Here is a 19692-nt window from a genome sequence, read left to right on the forward strand (position 1 = left end):
TCCGGACATTTCCCAATGAGAGAAACTGAAAGATAATTATATATAGCATTAAACACGACAGAGTATGTGCTGCCAATGAGCTCTTTCTGAGTTCAGCTGACAAGTCCAGAAGGGTTTTCCAGCAGGATGCGTGTGGTTGCAGGACGCAGTATGTTGGCCATTCATTTCCTATTTTGCTCTGGGCAATCTGAGTTCCCACACGTGTATTTGCAGACAATAAAAACAGAACTGTAAGACAGAATTTTGTTGGCACTATTATTTCCCCAGATACCTCCTGCCCAGCTTTTGATAACTTAAGCATGATAGTCAACATCAATTGAGAAATGACAAGTAGCAAGAAACCTATGTACACACACTGTTGTGATTTCTACAAGAATCCTCTAAAATCAGAGGAAACCTGCAATGGAACCTGCTATTAAAGAGGACAATTTAATGAGCTGATCCTCCTTTACAAATTGGCTCTCAGGACCCCCTAATAACTTGGGAAGACCCAGTTGGGTGGCCTTACTTTACCTGAGTCTGAGTGCACATTCTTCTTCCCACCATCTGAACCAAATGAAGGGGAACTATATAACAGACCAGTGGTCAAGCAGTCCTTTGGCCCACATACTAAATAACTAAGGGGACTATAATAACAGACTAGTGGTCAAGGAGTCTCTTGGTCCACATACTAAAGAACTAAGGGAGGTCATGAATGAAAGAACACAAAAGGGAATAGAATCCATGCTGCTATTTCCACTCCAATCTATGATTAAAAAATAAAATAATACATTCCATGAGTTTTTTTTTCTTTCTTTCATTAAAGAGTATTATTTTATAGATCGTATAATCTTATTTAATATATTTTTGTCGTATCCCAAAAACTCCATGTAGGTGTGCGGTGGTGACCGTCCATTCCTGGCCCCCACAGACCTGCAGAGTAAACACCAGGAGCTGAAAGAAAACTCAGTGAAACTTTTTCGGGGGGTAAAGAAAATGGGTGGAGAGGAATTCAGCCGCCGTTACCTGCAGCAACTGGAAAACGAAATTGACGACCTTTACGTCCAGTATATCAAGCACAATGACAGCAAGAATATTTTCCATGCGGCCCGTACGCCAGCGACACTCTTTGTGGTCATATTCATCACTTACATTTTGGCTGCAGTCACCGGGTTCATCGGCCTAGACATTATTGCCAGTCTGTGCAATATGATAATGGGACTGACTCTTATCACATTGTGTACATGGGCTTATATCAGATACTCTGGGGAATATCGAGAGCTGGGCGCCGTAATAGACCAAGTGGCAGCTGCCTTATGGGACCAGGTAAGTACAGTTTATTAACATGAACACAAAATATAAACCAGATTAAAGATAAGTTTGACGTACTGGAACAAGAATTGGTAAGGGCTCTGATCAAAGAGGTTCTAGTTTGAAGGGATTGGCGTAAAAATACAAATAAATAAAAGTATATTCTATTCAAAATAAACACGGATTACAAGAGGAATTCACACGTGTGTAAAAGCTATTAAAATGTAAAACATATTTATAAGATATAGAGCAGGTTAATGAGAAATGAGGAGTTTAGATAGAAGTTATATGATGTAGTTAAATGTGAAAGTAGGCTCTCACCATAAAAGCACCAAAATTCTGCATATCACAAAACAATAAACTCCTTTAATTTCACACTGTAGGGCCTTTACGACATTAGCAAGTAGCTGCATATTTATACACATAAACATGTCCAGCAGGTACAAGCATGTCTCTCATCTTCACGGTCTATGCATTTCTTATGAGTAATACGTTTTCAAGATTTATACTGTGTCCTGCTGTGTTTAGGGTGAGAGCCTCCTATCTTTTCATTTAACTATATGGATTCCCCTTGGAGGGATTGACCATTCCTGGAAGCCTAATACGAAGTGGGAGCATTGTGTGTTTTTCCTAAACACTGCTGTTACTATAACCACAAACTTGGGTTCAAGTAAATTGGTGAGCAACCTTTTTCCCTGTCATCTTAAGGACGTATGTCTAGTAAGGTGAAACACCAGTGCCCGAAAGCATAGTTTCACACCAATAGCTGGCTGGCTGGCCACCTTAGGGCCCCCAGGACATGGCCGGCTGTGCGCTAAGGCAGAATAGGCACCTTCTTACCCAGATGGCAAAATTAAGTGTCTGGGGGGAGGCTGTAGCTGTGCAGCGAGGGAGCTACAATCTCTGTGCTCTTCCAGCACTGTTCCCTTGCGCGCCCTGTAGTGATGCTGGGAGCCAGGTTATGACATTATTCTAGCCTCAGCATTACTCAACAGCGCGCAAAGGAGCAGATCAAGAAGCCCATGAAGATGACAGCAGCCATACTAGACACTCACTCACAAAGGATCTCCACTGGACCCCAGTGAAAGGATCCACTCCAGTGCTCCCAAAGGTAGGAAGGCTGGATGGACTTAAATAAAAATAATAATTTGTGTGTGTGTTCGAAAACGTGTACGTGCGTGTCAGTGTCGTCTGTGTGTAACTTTTATGGTTGTATTATATTTTCATTTTGTGACTTTTAGACTTCCGATTAATAGTTCATACACTCCTCCTTACATACAAAATATTCACATTATGTCATTTATTTTAAACGTAATCAGGCTTGTTCTCCAATATGGGATTAACTTAAATATCAGTATCTACACGTTTCATTTGGAATTAAATCAATAGAAATTACTTTCTTGAGGCAGGGATACTTTTCCATAAAAGGTTGAGAAACATTGCAATAAAGCACTTCAGCTTACTGAAGTGGTTTAGGGGTTAACAGCATGTCCCTGCAGGCATAGGTTTGAAAAGTAATGATTTCAAAAGAAAATGCAAGTTTATAAATCTCCTAGGTAATCCCCTTCACTATAAGCAAGTGACAGGCCATACGTCATCACTAGTGATGACTTCAAAGGAAAAGGAGAGGAGCCTCTCCCAGCAATGAAATAAAGTTGTGTTAGTACTTGATTGTAACCTTTTTAAGGCTTGAAATGGGGGTGGAGTAGTAATCTAAAGATTTTAAAGGGATACTGTAAGTGGCAGGAATGCATAGCTTCCTCTGCCTCTCCCTCCCATCGATGTGAATAAAGGGTTTTAAACCCTTTATTTACTTACCTGCCACCAGCGCTGACGTCCCACGAGGAGTGGGGAAAGCATTGGATTGGCTGAGATTGTCAAGAAGGCTGGCGGGGGCTGGGCCGAACACCACTCTGGCAAATAAGCATCTCCTCATAGAGATGCATTGAATCAATGCATCTATATGAGAAAAGTTCAGTCTCCATGCAGAGTGTGGAAACTCTAAACGAGTGTGCAGCACTGCCCCAGGAAGCACCTCCAGTGGCCAGTTAAGGAGTGGCCACTGGAGGTGTCCCTAGGCTTTAATTTAAACACTGCCTTTTCTATGAAAAGATAGTGTTTACTGCAAAAAGCCTGCAGAGACTGACTATATAGTTACCAGTCTGTAGTTGTAGTCGATCTGTATTTGTTCTGGTGATTACAGTGTCCCTTTAAGCAAAGACTAGGGCACTGACACAGTTTTAGTGCATATTTATGCCATGTTTTTCTCCTTTATATTGAAGCAAAATATGTAACCAAATTACGTCTAATAAGGAGTTATACTGCAGACGGCTGTAAAACATTGGTTTGCTTTTTTATCAAAACCTATCGAATGCATTTACTTTGTGTTGCTTGCCCAAGTGTGCCAGTTGTGTCCTTTTCATTACGGTTTGATATCAGAAAACCTTTCTATCACATGACGGTTACTCCAAAACATCAGTTTTAAGGCATTTTTTTCCCAGTCTCCCTCTGACCTCAAACAGTCCTAACTGTTGTAGACAATGTTTCCTATGGTGGCCAGTTGCCCATTTGGCCCACTGATAAACATAGATAATATTGACCACAATAGATGGTGTACAGTATTAGGGTTTACCAAAGCGTTAAAGCCATTGTTTTACTTGGATAAATTTGCTTTGCAGAGTAAGAGAATTACAGACTTTAATTTTTCTCAAAGCGAAGCTGTCATGTCCTCCAACATCTGGTTTTAGATTCAACTCCTTTCTTTGAGCAGGCAGTAGCCCTAGGCATGCAGGGGTTACACCCTTTCCAGCCCTGTTTGTCAAGGATTTTAACGCTGCCAGGCATTTATTAGAATAGGTCATAAATATCCTGGTTTATGTCACAGATCACTTCTCCTGTGATCAATCTCATAATTTCCATATTTAAACTCATGTTTATGCTGTGATTCAGTGCTTTACCCTGCATGGCTTCTGCTAAGCTATTCCAATTGACCAACACCCTGTCTGTAAAGAAAAGATATTGCTAGGTTAGCCTCAGGCTTTTCCGATTTTGTTTTCAAATTATTTTTATTGAACAATTTTCTTTTCACGAGAAAAGGAAAAACAATAATAATAATAAAGGGATATAAAGCAACCTCTTACTAACAAAAAGTGTGGATAAACATAAAAACTGCTTTATAAAGAAATTATAATCTCTACACCATTTTATATAACAAATCTAAGATTTATAGCAGGGAGGCCCAGAAGGTAGATGGCCCAGATGTTCTAAAAGTACAGATTCCATGATGTTTGCCATTAAAGGCATGCAAAGCACCAGGGAGTTGTAGTTCTACAACATCTGGGGAATTACCTTTCGGGCACCCCTGCTTTAAAGGAACACAATAGCATCAGAAATACAATCATGTATTCCTAACACTATAGTCCTGATGTGACATTGTAGGTGACCAGCCACACTCTTATTGCGCTGAAACGGTGATTTTACTCACCTTTTTCTCCCTTGCCGCGGCTGGGATTATCAAGGCGGATGATCTCAGCCAATCCAATGCTTTCCCATAGGAAAGCAATGGGAGGCTATTGCACATGCGCAGCAAAGCCCTTTCTATGGAAAAAAAACAGTGTTTAAATTGCAAAGCCTATAGGGACAGGTTACAGACACAAGAATCACTACATTATGCTGTACCGGTTCTGGTGACTATAGTGTCCCTTTACTTAAATTGATATATTGTTCAGAAGACGGATTTGCTACAACAACTATGTAAACAGCCAAGACACAGCTTCAAAATGACTTTTTGGATGTTCCACTACATACATGAGAAATCCTTGTACTGTGTATTGGATTATGCTGCAAATCATTTTAGCACGAGAGATGAAATACTCAATGTAAAAATTTTAAGCAATAGTTATTCCTGGGGTAAAATCTTTGAACAGGCAGGATTATATAAGAAAGTATGAATTGTTGGCAATGTAAAGTACATTTCTAATTTTAGTCCACAGTGACCAAATTTGAAAAACTATAAAAAGAAAGTCAGCTTGTTCCAGTTTGGCTATTTTGGGCTAAAGGTTTCTAACTTTGAATGACTGACAGTTCATACTTGAGTGAATGAAAGCTAAAATTGTAAGCTTGAATAAGGTAATTCACGGTCAACCACAGATTTACTCTTGCAGTCCCCCCAAAAATATAACTGTAGCTGCATGTTTAAAACCTAAAAATTAACAAAAAGCATGCAGATAACGACAATCTATTTAGTCTTCTATCCTTTTAAAAAAAGTCCCTTAAAACTCTTCAAGCTAACCTTTGACCTTCCTGGGTAACTGTGATCCTCCAACCAATCTCTTACTCTCTCAACTTCATTAGTAGGGACACACTCCATTTCACTCTTACCAATTCTGCTGCTTTTCCACCCTTTGACTTATTTTTACGCTGTCCTTCTACTTGTGTTTATATAGCGCACCATTCGAGACAGGTTCTCATTAAAGCAGGGCTTGACACATTTGCTTTGAATCTATGAACCAGTCAAAAAAGTTAGAAGCTAGTTTTTTTCAACGACAAAAATACAATTCCTAAAGGAACACTATAGTCACCAGAACCACTGTAGCGGCTCTGGTGTCTATAGCCTGTTCCTGCAGGCTTTTCAATGTAAAAAGAGAAAAGGCAGTGTTTACATTACCGCCTAGCAACAAGTCTAGTGGCAGCCACTCAAACAGCCACTAAAGTCCCTTTGTACAGCGCTAAGGAATATGATGGTCGCTATATAAATAATAAAATAATAATAATAATAAAGTGTGTCCTACCTCAGTGCTGCACAATGTGCAACAATATCATTCAGCATCTACACGCTCTGCATGGAGGCGCTGAATGTTCCCTATAGAGATGCATTGATTTATTGCATCTCTATCAGGAGAGGCTGATTGGTGCAGCATTTTGCAGCGCATGCTCATTAGCTACCCAATGCTTTCCTATAGGAAAACATTGTATTGGCCGAGATCATCAAGATTGATAATCTCAGCTATGGAGGCATGCCAGCCGCGGCAAGATGCGTACGCTGTGTAGAAAAGGGTAAGTAAAAACACCATTTTAATGCAATCGGAGGGGAGCTGGTGACCTAAATATACACATTCACTGACACACACACAAAGAAATAACTACACACACTCGGACACACACACTGTAACGGACCGTTTTGCACACAAGAGGTTAAAAAACGTTTAGGCGATATTCCCCTTTCAGATGCACAGGCAGCTACTGCAATCACCAATCTCCCAAACTGCAACCATACGAATCCTCCAACTCCTGAACAGGAAACACACGAATGCTGTTAAACAGCTGAACAGGGAAAACCATATGAACAGCTTACACTCCTGGCAGTCGCACTGTAACAGCATACAATCCAATTCCCCTCCAAGAACGAGACGACACTTCGTTTGAGGATCAAGCAGAACTGATTTACTGGGGCTACTTGCACTCCCCTAGGGGACCAGATGGAAAACTGGGACACAAAGGGTAAAAGGACCAATCAAGCTTACACATTTAAACAGATCCCACAATGCATTGCAATCCCTCCTCTCTGTCCTGGAGATAATTGGGAAGTAATCCAATTATCTCCAAGGACAGAGGAAAAACTCCATTAGCCACATGTTAGTAAAAAGACATAAAATTACACAGAGTTACAATTACTACATAAAACATATACATTCAACATATCCCCAGACAGCTTAGATCTGAGAGCACATTATTACCGAATGGCGCTCAGATCACATACATACAGTTTAATCGCCATGGAGCCAAAGTCTTTCCCATAGTCTTTCTGTGTACGAATGGACTCCATGACTTAACATTTTCTCACACACTCTAAGTATTTTTTTTTCTAATTATTATTATTTGATAAACTCATACACACACAAGTTTCATAGATACACACAGACACACACAGAAAAAAAAAATACATCTTTTATATCAGTTTTCTACCTTGTGGCGCAGGAGGGTGGCTTTCCTGGGGTCCAGTGGGGGCAGCAGCAGGTTATTGTGTAACTGGATGCGGCTGATGTGAGTTGGCTGCGGGTGGTCCAGACACCTCCTCCTGTCTCTGTATCCCGTGCAACTGTTTGAGCACCGGAAGGAAGTGAACTATTCCCCCCCCCCCCGCGCGCTGAACCAGCGCAGGGGAAAGAGCAGCGGGCGGCTTAGCGGAATGGGCGTGCATGCAGGTAAATGGGCGGCTCTCCAGAATGGACGTGCGGCGAGCAGAGACACGTAGTGCCCTGCCAGCCTGTCATTCCCCTGCGCGACCTCAGCGCCGGGAGGAAGCAGTTACAGTTCACTTCCTCTGGGCGCTCAGAAATGGAGAGACAGTAGGAGGAGGGAATGGCTGACAAATGTCAGGCGCCAGGGCAAAATTCTTAGTTGCCATGGCGACCTTGGATTTGTTGAGCCCTGCATTAAAGGAGCACTATCAGCAACCAGACCTTCGTCTCAGTGAACTGGTCTGGGTGTCGTGTGCCCCCATGTTTTAACCCTGCAGCTGAAAACATTGCCTTTCTGCAGGAAAGCAGATGTTTTCATTGCATTGTTGTCATACTGTCATCCACTAGAGGCACTTACATGAAATAGTGGAGTAAAACTCAACTATTTCTATCAAATGTTCTCATATAGACTGATTGGTGCAGCACGGCGGTGTCCTATGGTTAAGCATTGGATTGGCTGAGATCATTGATGTCGATCTCAGCCAAAGTAATGGAGCTGCACAGTGGAGACAAGCACTGCGAGGGAGAAATCACTTTATCATTAGGAATACACACATGTATTACTAACTCTGTAGTGTAGTGTAATAGTCGGTCTGATTTGCTGTTAAGCTGTAAAGCGTTGCAGAATAAGTTTAAAAGTCACATTTAACAGGATTTTTAAAACAGGATTTTAAATGGTTCTGTCAGTTTTACACCCTCATGAGATGTCGTTTGGAAATATATTCCCTAGAAGCTAGGTGGTTGGCAATTCTCTTCATAGTATTACATGATTGGCACATCAATGGTTTCTAAAGATTTAAAACAATAAAATCGGATAAAGAATGTTCTTAGTTTGGTTAATTTATATAACATATATATTCGTTTTAAATTTGATCATTCCTCATGAGGTTTCAAGCTTCCCCCGGTACTATAGCCAATTTTTTTCATTTTTTTTTTTTTAACAATGCATTTTACATTTACAACTTCTATTATTTTATTATATTAGCAAACAGACTAATACACATTTTTCTTTCTTTTAAAATTGCTTTTGCAAAAGGGAAGCACCAATGAGGTAAGTAAAGAAAACCTGTACCGAATGGTAATGCATGCGAATATAGTTACATGTGAGGAATGGGGCTTATGTGGTAAATGGTAAATAGCAGGCATCAGAACAACATTAGCTTAATGAAGCAGTTTTGGTATAGGTCATGCCTCTGCAGCCTCGCCGCTCAATTATTTGCTATTTAGGAGTTAAACAACGTTTGTTTCCATTTACGCAGCCCTAGCCACACCTCCCAATACAGCCTGCATGAAAAAAAAGTATTTTGTTTTCAATCAAATTACCTACTTTAGAAGGTTGTATCTCCTGCTCTGTAAATTGAACTTTAATCATACAAATGAGGCTGCTGTACAGTCTAGGAGGGTGTTAACAGAGTAGGAGATGAGAAATTCTAAATAAGACAGAATTTGCAATAAAGGAAGGTTAAACATTAGATCTCTTTACAGGAAGTGTTAAGGAAAGTTGTGTAGATCACATGCAGGGAGGTGTGACTATTAACAAAGGGATTTAATGCCTAAATGGCAGTAAACTGGGCTTATTTAAAAGTTGCACTACTAAAGGCAACATAAAACTGTATTACTGATAAGTAGGAGCAAAAAAAAAAAAAAAAACACACCACTGTGGTACTCCGCAGAAGTTGCTAATATAGTAAAAACTAACTAAAAGTTAGCACTTAGTAATTATAAAAAAAAAAAGTGAGTAAGACAGAATGATCTATAAGATTAGGCAGAAAGAGGCTAAGCAAGTTATAAAAGCTTTTCAAACCTCACACAGAAGAGAAAATAGCCCAGTTAGTAAAACACATTTTTTTAGATACATAAATGAGAACACGAAAGTAAAATAAGGATTAGTTATAGTAAAACCAAAAGAAGGAAGGTGTGCCACAATTAATATTTTTGTTCAGTATTTACAGATGAAAATGAAGGAAAGGGACCTCAGTTAGGTAAAAGGACAAATGAGTCATTTGATACATGTACGTTTACAGAGGAAGAGGTTCCATATCAACTGTCAAAAGTAAAGACAAATAAATTGATGGGGCCTGATGGAATACACCCAAAAGTTATTAAAAGAGCTCTGTGGTGTACTAGCAAAACCATTAACATTTATTTAACCAATCATTGTTAACGGTAGTAGTCCAGGAAGATTGAAAATTAGTGGATGTTGTTCCTATTCACAAGAAAGGTAGTAGTGTGGAGCCAGGCAACTATAGGCCAGTAAGCCTTACTCCAGTAGTGGGAAAAGTAATGGAAACCATGTTGATAGGGTTGTTAAACATCTTAAAGGAACACTATAGTCACCAGAACAACTACTTATTGAATTTGTTCTGGTGTGTAGAATCATTACCTTCAGGCTTTTTGCTGTAAATACTATCTTTTCAGAGAAAATGCAGTGTTTACATTACAGCCTAGTGATAACTTCACTGGCCACTCAGATAACTGTTAGAGATCCTTCCTGGGTCATGGCTGCCTAAAATGCATCCAAACATTCAGTATCTCCTCCCTCTGCATTCAGACACGGAACTTTCCTCATGGAGATTCATTGATTCAATTCATCTCTATGAGGAGATGCTGATTGGCCTTGGCTGTGTTTGAATCATGTTGGCTCTGCCTCTGATCTGCCTCTTTGTCAGTCTCAGCCAATCCTATGGGGAAGCATTGTGATTGGATCAGGCCACCGCTTCTGATGATGTCAGCAGACTGCTTGTTTATTTTTAGGCAAACAGCATGCAGAGTTATAGCTTCTGGCTTGAAGAGAGTAAGATTTTGCTATATTTATGGAGGCATGAGGGGCGCAGTGAGGCTAGATGGTGATTTTAACACTATAGGGTCAGAAATACAGGTTTGTGTTCCTGACCCTATACTGATCCTTTAAATCACAAGGATTTCAAGATCAGAGACAACATGGGTTTACTTCAGGGAGGTGATTATTTTTTTGATTGGGTAATTAAATAATACATCAGGGTGGTGCAATAGACATTGCTTACCTAGATTTCAGTAATGCTTTTGACACTGTTCCACATAGAAGGCTTATCAATAAACTGCAAACTTTAAGTTTGGATTCCAATATTGTTAAATGAGTTAGGCAGTTGCTGAATGGCAGGCAACAGAGGGTTGTAGTCAATAGAGTATTTTCGAAGCAAGGTCTTGTTATCAGTAGATACTAAGATTTGCAACAGGGTTGATGTTCCTGTAGGGATAAGCCGAATTACAAACTATTTAGCTAAACTAGAAAAGTGGTCAGAGCTGTGGTGGCAATTGCCATGTAATGTGGATAAGTGCAAGATAATGCATCTTGGACGTAAAAACCCAAGGGCAGAGTATAGAATATTTGATAGATTCCTAAGCTCAACATCTGAGGATATGGATTTAGGGGTAGTTATTTCAGATGACTTAATAGAGCAGCAGGAAATGCTAGCAGAATGCTTGGTTGTATAGGGAGAGGTATTAGCAGTAGAAAGAGGGAAGTGTCCATGCCATTGTACTGATGAGACCTCACTTGGAGTATTGTACGCAATACTGGAGACCGTATCTGCGGAAGGATATTGATACTTTGGAGAGAGTTCAGAGAAGTGCTACTAAACTGGTTCATGGATTGAAGGATAAAACTTACCAGGAAAGGTTAAAGGATCTTAACATGTATAGCTTGAAGGAAAGACAAGACGGGGGGATATGATAGAAACATTTAAATACATAAAGGGAATCAACACAGTAAAGGAGTAGACTATATTTAAAAGAAGAAAAACCTACCACAACAAGAGGACAGTCTTAAATTAGAGGGGCAAAGGTTTAAAAATAATATCAGGAAGTATTACTTTACTGAGAGGGTATTGGATGCATGGAAGAGCCTTCCAGCTGGAGTGGTAGAGGTTAACAAAGTGAAGGAGTTTAAGCATGCGTGGGATAGGCATAAGGCTATCCTAGCTAGAAGATAAGGCCAGGGACTAATGAGAGTATTTAGAAAATTGGGCAGACTAGATGGGCCGAATGGTTCTTAACTGCCGTCACATTCTATGTTTCTAACTTAAGAGTGAGACAGCAGGGGCATGATTTATATCCCCAAACTGCTTCATTATGTTGCTTTGGTGCCTATAGTGTCCTTTTAACCCCTTAAGGACACATGACGTGTGACATGTCATGAGTCCCTTTTATTCCAGAAGTTTGGTCCTTAAGGGGTTAAGGCACATTCTAAACAACATAATCACTACAGTTTGCTGCAGTGGTTTTGGAACCAGGAGTCCGCAGGTCCCATCGGTGGTAATCTACCAAACCGCTTATGGACGTTTTGACACTTAACTTGCTATGCCAGACATGTAATCCTTCTAATTTGAGTTGATGCAATAAAGCAGAATTTCACATCATCACACCAGGTTTGGACAGTACTAATGAGCTGAGAGTGATAGCTGACAACTAAGCCAATGAATATAGTTTTAACTTGTTTAACCCCTTAAGGACCAAACTTCTGGAATAAAAGGGAATCATGACATGTCACACACGTCATGTGTCCTTAAGGGGTTAAACTTAATGTGAACGTATGAAATTCTGCTTTATCAGACCAAGGACTGCAGGTGGAGCACAGCAAGGTAAGTGTTCAATCAGTTTGACAGATAACCGTTTGACAGTTTGACAGATGGTGACAAGGGACTGCTGGCACCATAACTACTAAAGTGTGCTCTATGGTGCCTAAGTGTCCCTTTACAGCTCTGTAACAACACAATCACAAGGTTTATTTATATATTTATACATTAAAGATTTGTCTGTGTAAGAAATGTAATATTTTTACCAAGAATGTGGCATGGCAGCACTAGGTATAACCGCGTTGAGATAGTAGTGCGTGGCGCCAACAGCATAAAGCTAGGAATTTTTGAAAGCGGAGTTAGTCATTTGTGAAGAGGGTTACTGTGCATGCTGCAGCCATGTCCCTTACTAGCACTCACCCTGCAGGAGGAGATATGTAGTGGCAGTATCTTTATATCTTGGCTTGTACTGTAGAAAGGTTAGCTTTTACAGTGCAGTTTAAACAAAACTAAACATAGAATGTGACGGCAGATAAGAACCATTCTGCCCCTCTAGTCTGCCCAATTTTCGAAATACTGTCATTAGTTCCTAGCCTTATCTTATAGTTAGGATAGCCTTATGCCTATCCCACGCATGCTTAAACTCCGTTACTCTCTACCACTTCAGCTGGAAGGCTATTCCATGCATCCACTACCTCTCTGAAAGTAATATTTCCTGATATTTTTAAACCTTTGCTTTTCTAATTTGAGACTAAACTTACACTCTGATCCGAAATTGGGACAAAAATGCTTTAGCTCTTACAATGTTCTTTATACTAAAGCCATATTAACTTCTGCAGAAAAAAAACCCCAAAACAAACAAAAGTGTGTCTGATTCACATTATTGTGAATGCTTTTAACTCTGTTTGTATTTTCAGGCTCTTTACAAGCTATACAGTGCTGCAGCTACACATAGGCACTTGTATCATCACGCGTTCCCAGCACCACAGACAGAAGCAGACAACGAAGCATAGAGTAAAAACAACTAGCTGTCCTCATCTTCTCTGATGCTGTAGGGAGGCCAAGAGAGATTTGTCATCGGTACAGTTTTCAGGCCATCCAGGAAAAGGAAAGATGCATGAGCATTAGTATACACCTATTGGTATCAACCTTTCCATTGTATCCATAACTGGAGAAAAAAATGAAGGTTATCTACTGAGCTCCCAACGCGTTTCAAAATGACAGAATCCAGGAATATACAAATTCTAAGTCAGCTTGCAGTATAGTGATTTAAAGGTAAGTTGCAATTGTGCTACCTGGCCCAATACCATATACAGTACCAACCACGGAAATTATGACTATACGGCTAATGTTCCATCACACCCTTCAAACATGAGATGTTGCCATAGGTTGGTCCATTTTGACAGTACCCCTACATTAATATGGAGATTCCTGGGTATTTTTTCCCCTTTCATTCACCCTTTGCTACCTGCCGATAGTGTTCTGTGACTGCCCCATTGCCTGCTGCTTATACTTCTGCAGATTTATTTTTTTAACCCTCAAATAACCAGAAGGTGAAAGAAGCTGCTTTCCGCTGATTTTTCACTTACGTAAATCTGCTCTCACAAAAAAACAAAAACAGAGCTTAGTAAATAACCACATTTGAGAGCAGCTTTCATTTTACTAGCAGCGGTTAAATGCTTTACTTTCCATGGGTTGAGCAACAACACAATGCAAAACCCTCTGTCACCAAGTAAATGGACAAATATATCATTTGGAAAGTCATCGTTCAATCACATGCCAAGGACGACGTACTGAACTCTGCAGCGGTACAACTCTGGTGGCGGGAAACATGAAATGGATAATCAAGTTGATAACGATGGAACGGGGCTGTACTGGCTCTCACAAACTTGCAACACTATTTATGCTATGTTTCAGTCTTCACTAATGCGTAAAATACTCACGGACAACATTTTATGTTAATGTATCACATGTACACCCATATTGCGGATATCTTTGTTCTTCAACTAAATAAAATACAAATATTAAAAATTGAAATCTAAATCTTTATATGAAGCAAATTAAAACCTTAAAGGGACACTATAGTCACCTGAACAACTTTAGCTTAATGAAGCAGTTTTGGTGTATAGAACATGCCCCTGCAGCCTCACTGCTCAATCCTCTGCCATTTAGGAGTTAAATCCCTTTGTTTATGAACCCTAGTCACACTTCCCTGCATGTGACTTGCACAGCCTTCCATAAACACTTCCTGTAAAGAGAGCCCTATGTAGGCTTTCTTTATTGCAAGTTCTGTTTAATTAAGATTTTCTTATCCCCTGCTATGTCAATAGCTTGCTAGACCCTGTATGTGATTAAAGTTCAATTTAGAGATTGAGATACAATTATTTAGGGTAAATTACATCTGTTTGAAAGTGAAACCAGTTTTTTTTTCATGCAGGGTCTGTCAATCATAGCCAGGGGAGGTGTGGCTAGGGCTGCATAAACAGAAACAAAGTGATTTAACTCCTAAATGACAGTGAATTGAGCAGTGAAACTGCAGGGGAATGATCTATACACTAAAACTGCTTTATTTAGCTAAAGTAATTTAAGGGACTATAGTGTTCCTTTAAAGTTAAGTTATCACCTAAACAGAGGTTGCCACCCACAACAAATGCCTTGATATTTATTTTATTTTTTAAACCAAAGATGTCATGAAATCCTGTTACATCCACAATCTTGTCATTTACTTGGACACAATCAAGAGCAGATAACTGATCCCAAACTAATTATATTCTGCAGATCCTCTAAGATTTTATACTAAATTTTACATAGCCACAGGTAGGCATTATCCAAAAAACACATTTCTCCTGAGATACACATTTTACCACAGATGCTCTATAAATTATACTAGGGTAACATTATATAAAAATAAAACTGATGTGCTTTGCACATGGAAAGGTCATTCTGTTTAACCCCTCAAGGACCAAACTTCTGGAATAAAAGGGAATCATGACATGTCACACAGGTGTCCTTAAGGGGTTAAAGAGACACTATAGTCACCATAAAAACTACAGCATTATGTAGTTGTTCTGGTGAGTATAGTCAATCCCTGTAGCCTTTTTGCTGTAAACGCTGCCATTTCATAGAAAAGGAAGTGTTTACATTGCTCCCTAACAACACCTCAAATGGCCACTCCTCAGACTCCCACTGGGGCATTACTGTCCAGTGTGCTGAAAATTCCCCACAGAGATGCATTGATTCAATGCATCTCTATGAGGGGATGCCGACTGGCCAAGCCAGCGTCTGTGTTCCCGACCCTATAGTGTTCCTTTTAAGGTTTACTGCGCACTGTGGGAAATGTAATCCTGGGGAAAACAGTTTGTATTTTTGCTTCATTTTTGTCAAGGATCTGCAAACTGAGCAGGATTTTACATTGTATAAATATACAACACTGGCATCTAATAGCTCTACTTATTAATGTTAAGAGGACATCCCATGCACACAGCTTTCATACCCTTTGGCCTAAATAGTGCATTTTTTGATTTTTCTCCTTCAAGATTTCAACACTGCCTTCCCTGAGTAATATCTCTCGTTCTAAAATATTGCCTTCTTGCACCTCTTGTTCCTGAATAGAGGTATGTAATGCCAGAGCTCCATACGTCGTTTTTTTCTGTCCCTTTCATGTAAGCATTGTCTCTTCTATAACACAATTGTGAATGCCATTAAGAAGCAAAGCAATGGGTTCTAGAATTTGTACAAAGTTGATAACTGAATTCCTTGCTCTGGGCAGAACCGAGGCTTCACAGAGAGCACTACAATCTGCTGAACAGACCTGACATAGCATGGCATGAGTTATTTTATAGACTCTAGTGCCTGTCCTTTAGAGTTTAAAAAAACAAAAAACAGTAGTGCATGGTCTGCATGTTTAACTGTTGAAATGCAGTTTAATATGTCCAGCATTTCAGAGCCCAATGACCAGAATTGAAAAATCCTGATTGGGCAAGCTACTTCCATGTCACGCTCAAGGCTACAGTTTCCATGCAAACGCAGCAAGCTCAGATGCATCTGTTATTACTTTGCGTTGGTTCTTACATATATTTAAATACATTTTCTACATTAAAGATTATCTGCATTAAATTAAAAGAATTGATCAATTCCAGCCTGCCATGATGACCCTTTAAGTGCCAGCTCCTAAATTCACGGCACTCTGCAAAACCCTAAGTGGGAGAAAAAAAATAAAATAAGTGACATACACAAGATCTTATATAAAGATCGTTCCTGGGTAGAACATAGAGTACAGAAAGTGGTCATTAATGGTACATTTTAAAGCTGGACACAGGTGGCAAGTGATGCCCCTTAGGGTTCTGTATTAGGAACACTTCTATTTAACATATTTATAAATGATCTTGAAATAAGTATGGAAATCATGTTTCAGTTTTTGCAGATGACACAAAACTCTGTAAAGTAATACATTGTGAGCAAGATATTTCTTGGCTGCAGAGGGATTTAGATAGGTTGGGGGACTGGGCGCTCAAATGCCAAATTAAATGTAATTTTAAAATTATGCTCTTCGGGGTAAAGAATGCACAAGCAACTTATACCCTAAATAGTAGTGAATTGGGGAAACAACACACAAGAAATATTTGGGAGTTGTTATAGACAAACTAGGCAACAATGTGCAGTGCCTATCAGAAGTGGCAAAGTGTACTGACGTATAAAAAAGGGGCATTAGTTCTCAGGAAGAGAATATCATTCTGCCAATTTATAAATCACTGGTAAGACCACATTTTGAATATGTGGTAATAGCCACAAGAAAATAATTAAGAAACTGACACTGTAATAACTCTGGTAAAACCCATATCCGTAGACCCCTAAAACGTCAGAAATGAAAAGCCTCCCTAGTGAGATCAATAGAGAGGACCTGTTCAGAAGTTTTCAGTGTCCTCACTGCGGAAAGCTAAGTGCAAATAGGCGATGGTATAGCACAATCTACAGACATGAGTAAACTACCCAAAAATGTCTGTAAATGTTCCAACGTTTAGGGGTGAAGCCCATGTATGTAGACCCCTAAAGCGTCAGAAATAGAAAGCTTCACTAGTCAAACAATATATATAGAGAGGTCCTGTTCAAAAGTTTTCAGTGTCCTCTCTGCAGAAGCTAAGTGCAAAAAAGCGGTAATTTTGCACACAATGTACATAAAGTGTAAGTGTATGCTGAAACCTCCTGGGTAAAGGCAGCAGTGCACTCACTTATCCATATATAATATAGGCTAAGTTACATAAATAAAGCCTTGAATATAAGTAAATGGGCGATCGTGAGGGTTGAGACCTCCTGGGTAGAGATCGCTAATACACCCGATACACAATGTAGCCCCAATTAACTATGTAGCATGTATGCTAACATAGTATACACCTATAAGCCTTATACGGTGCCCAATAGAGCCTTATATATATATGAACGGGTACATTCACGGTCAGAAGTATACCCCAGATGGATTATACATAAATAAATAAAAGACTTATAGCTAAACTAGGAAGGTCGGTGTTGAAGACAACCGGCAGGGTAGCCAATGATAGTGAGGTTTTATGTGGCTAGTTCATAGCAGTAGGAACATAGCCGCTGGTCCTTGCCCTTCCAAATAAAAGCTCAAGTCAGCTCGAGATCCATGATGCCACAAACGCCATAATAAGAAACAAATCTAGTGCATCGGAAATAATAGTAGCTGTGGATCGTCGAGAGGCCCCTGACGCGCGCGTTTCGCCCGCAGCTCATCAGAGGGGAGCCGATGTGCGGGAACTGGACCGATATTTAAAGGTAGGTGGCGAGTTTTCATTGGAGGTGTTCAAGAAAACGTCAGACGTTATCAACCTATCATCGTCAGGTAAGGAGGTGATGTAACTGAATGGAATAAACGTCAGGCGGATTAACCCCTTGTGGGTATAATTGTGGGAACATAGAAAGAAATCAAGAATACTGACAACCCTTGCGATATAGAGGGATGAATGTCAATATAACCCGGATAAGTGTAAATATGTAAAAATAGCACAGTGTTGATGTGCAGATGGCATGCTCGATGAATGTTACAACCCGTGCTTTGTAAATGTTGTTACATCGAATCAGGAAATCGTAAAAAGCAATTTAACAGTAGAATATCCATACCGACAGAAAATTGGTACACATGGATGTGGACACAAATGGGATGTTATAAAGAAATGATCCATGGAAACCCAGGAGATGTACCGATTGGAAGCAGGTGCTGTCGGTACACAATGTTATAGTACCTATAACTATAGACACACTTAGGTTGAGACCACGTCCTGTATATTGAATGTCATATATAGTTGAAGATCACGCAGTGATCAGGTGCCTCTGGCCATACATATCCCTGGATAGATAGCCCTCGTGTATTGGACGTAAATCAGAATGCAGGTCTCGCCGTATCATATGCCTATAATGAGTTACCCATAGATATGTGTATATATACCCCGTGGGTTGTATGTCACATAGAATGAATTATTCAGGACTCGGGATGTGAATACACAGGGGGAGGTAAAGTAATAGTAATCCGGAGATGTGTCGTGGACAGGTGGCGATACAAAGATAATTGAGGTGGACCTAATGGTTGCTAACTGGAAATACGGTGCTTAAGTGGAAAATAAAGCTAAACCTGATCGATCGCCTGAAAAATGCTGGTAACATGCAGTGGAAGTAATGCCTGTCCCTTGTTTCACTCGCAGAGCCCAAGAATTGGGTAGATGAGCCCAAATTAGAGCAACTGCCTAGGGTTTAACTCTACTAGAAGAGTATATGGTGATAGCCCTACCAGCAATTTTGAGATGGAAACACCATCCACAGTGGTGATAAAGCAGAGATATATAGGGTGCTGAAAAAGAAAATCTACTGGAGGTAGAGAATGTGACAATGGACAAATCAAGAGGCATTTCTTTTCCTGGTGGCACATAATGGGACTGTAATGGAGATCCTGTACTTAGTATCCAAACAGATCCCGTTGTTACGGGTATGAGGTGCCAGGCAAGCTAGTGGATAAATGGGGTGAAGTTGAATTCTTCATTCATCCCCCCTGGGTTTAGAGTTCTAAACTCATAAATCCACTTGGACTCTTTCTGGAGGAGAGTTAGATTGAAGTTGCCTTTCCTGGAGTTCAAAGTGACTTTTTCTAAGGCTTGACCTGGGAAATTTAGGGACAACTTAACCAAAGCAGAACGGGAAGCACTAAGGGACCTCATCAATAATAAAGAACTAATCATCAAACCTTCTGATAAAGGAGGAAACAGTGCTAATGGACCAAAAGATCTACCTGGACATGTGTATGGAACACTTGAAAGATACTACTCAATACAGAGTACTCCCTCAAGACCCAACTAGCTTGTTCCTTACTGAACTAAGAACCATGTTAACCAGAGCACTAGAAACGAATATAATCACTAAGGAAGAATTTCAATTTATGCTTCCTAACAACTACCCAACCATCTCCACTTTCTACTGCCTTCCGAAGGCTCTCACAAATCCTCCCGGCAGACCAATTATTTCCGGCAACAACTCCCTAACAGAAAAAGCAAGTAAATTTATAGAGAAACTCCTTCATCCCTTTGTCATCAACTTGGAATCAC

General features: G+C 40.0%; 1 protein-coding gene across 2 annotated transcripts in view; it reads left to right on the plus strand.

Annotated features, from left to right (window-relative positions):
• Positions 1 to 14119, plus strand: part of ATL1 (atlastin GTPase 1) — a 55018-nt gene extending 40899 nt beyond the window's left edge. The window contains exons 12-14 of one of the 2 annotated variants that reach the window (XM_063438983.1): positions 874 to 1305; positions 8566 to 8580; positions 13000 to 14119. In XM_063438983.1, the coding sequence (XP_063295053.1) occupies positions 874 to 1305; positions 8566 to 8580; positions 13000 to 13095 (543 nt within the window). In that variant the 3' untranslated portion in view covers positions 13096 to 14119. The remainder of the gene's footprint in view (positions 1 to 873; positions 1306 to 8565; positions 8581 to 12999) is intronic. The other variant, XM_063438984.1, reaches the window with a different exon arrangement.
• The last annotated feature ends 5573 nt before the right edge of the window (positions 14120 to 19692 follow it).

This window comes from Pelobates fuscus, chromosome 13 (assembly GCF_036172605.1).
Source record: "Pelobates fuscus isolate aPelFus1 chromosome 13, aPelFus1.pri, whole genome shotgun sequence".
Classification (NCBI taxonomy): Eukaryota; Metazoa; Chordata; class Amphibia; order Anura; family Pelobatidae; genus Pelobates; species Pelobates fuscus.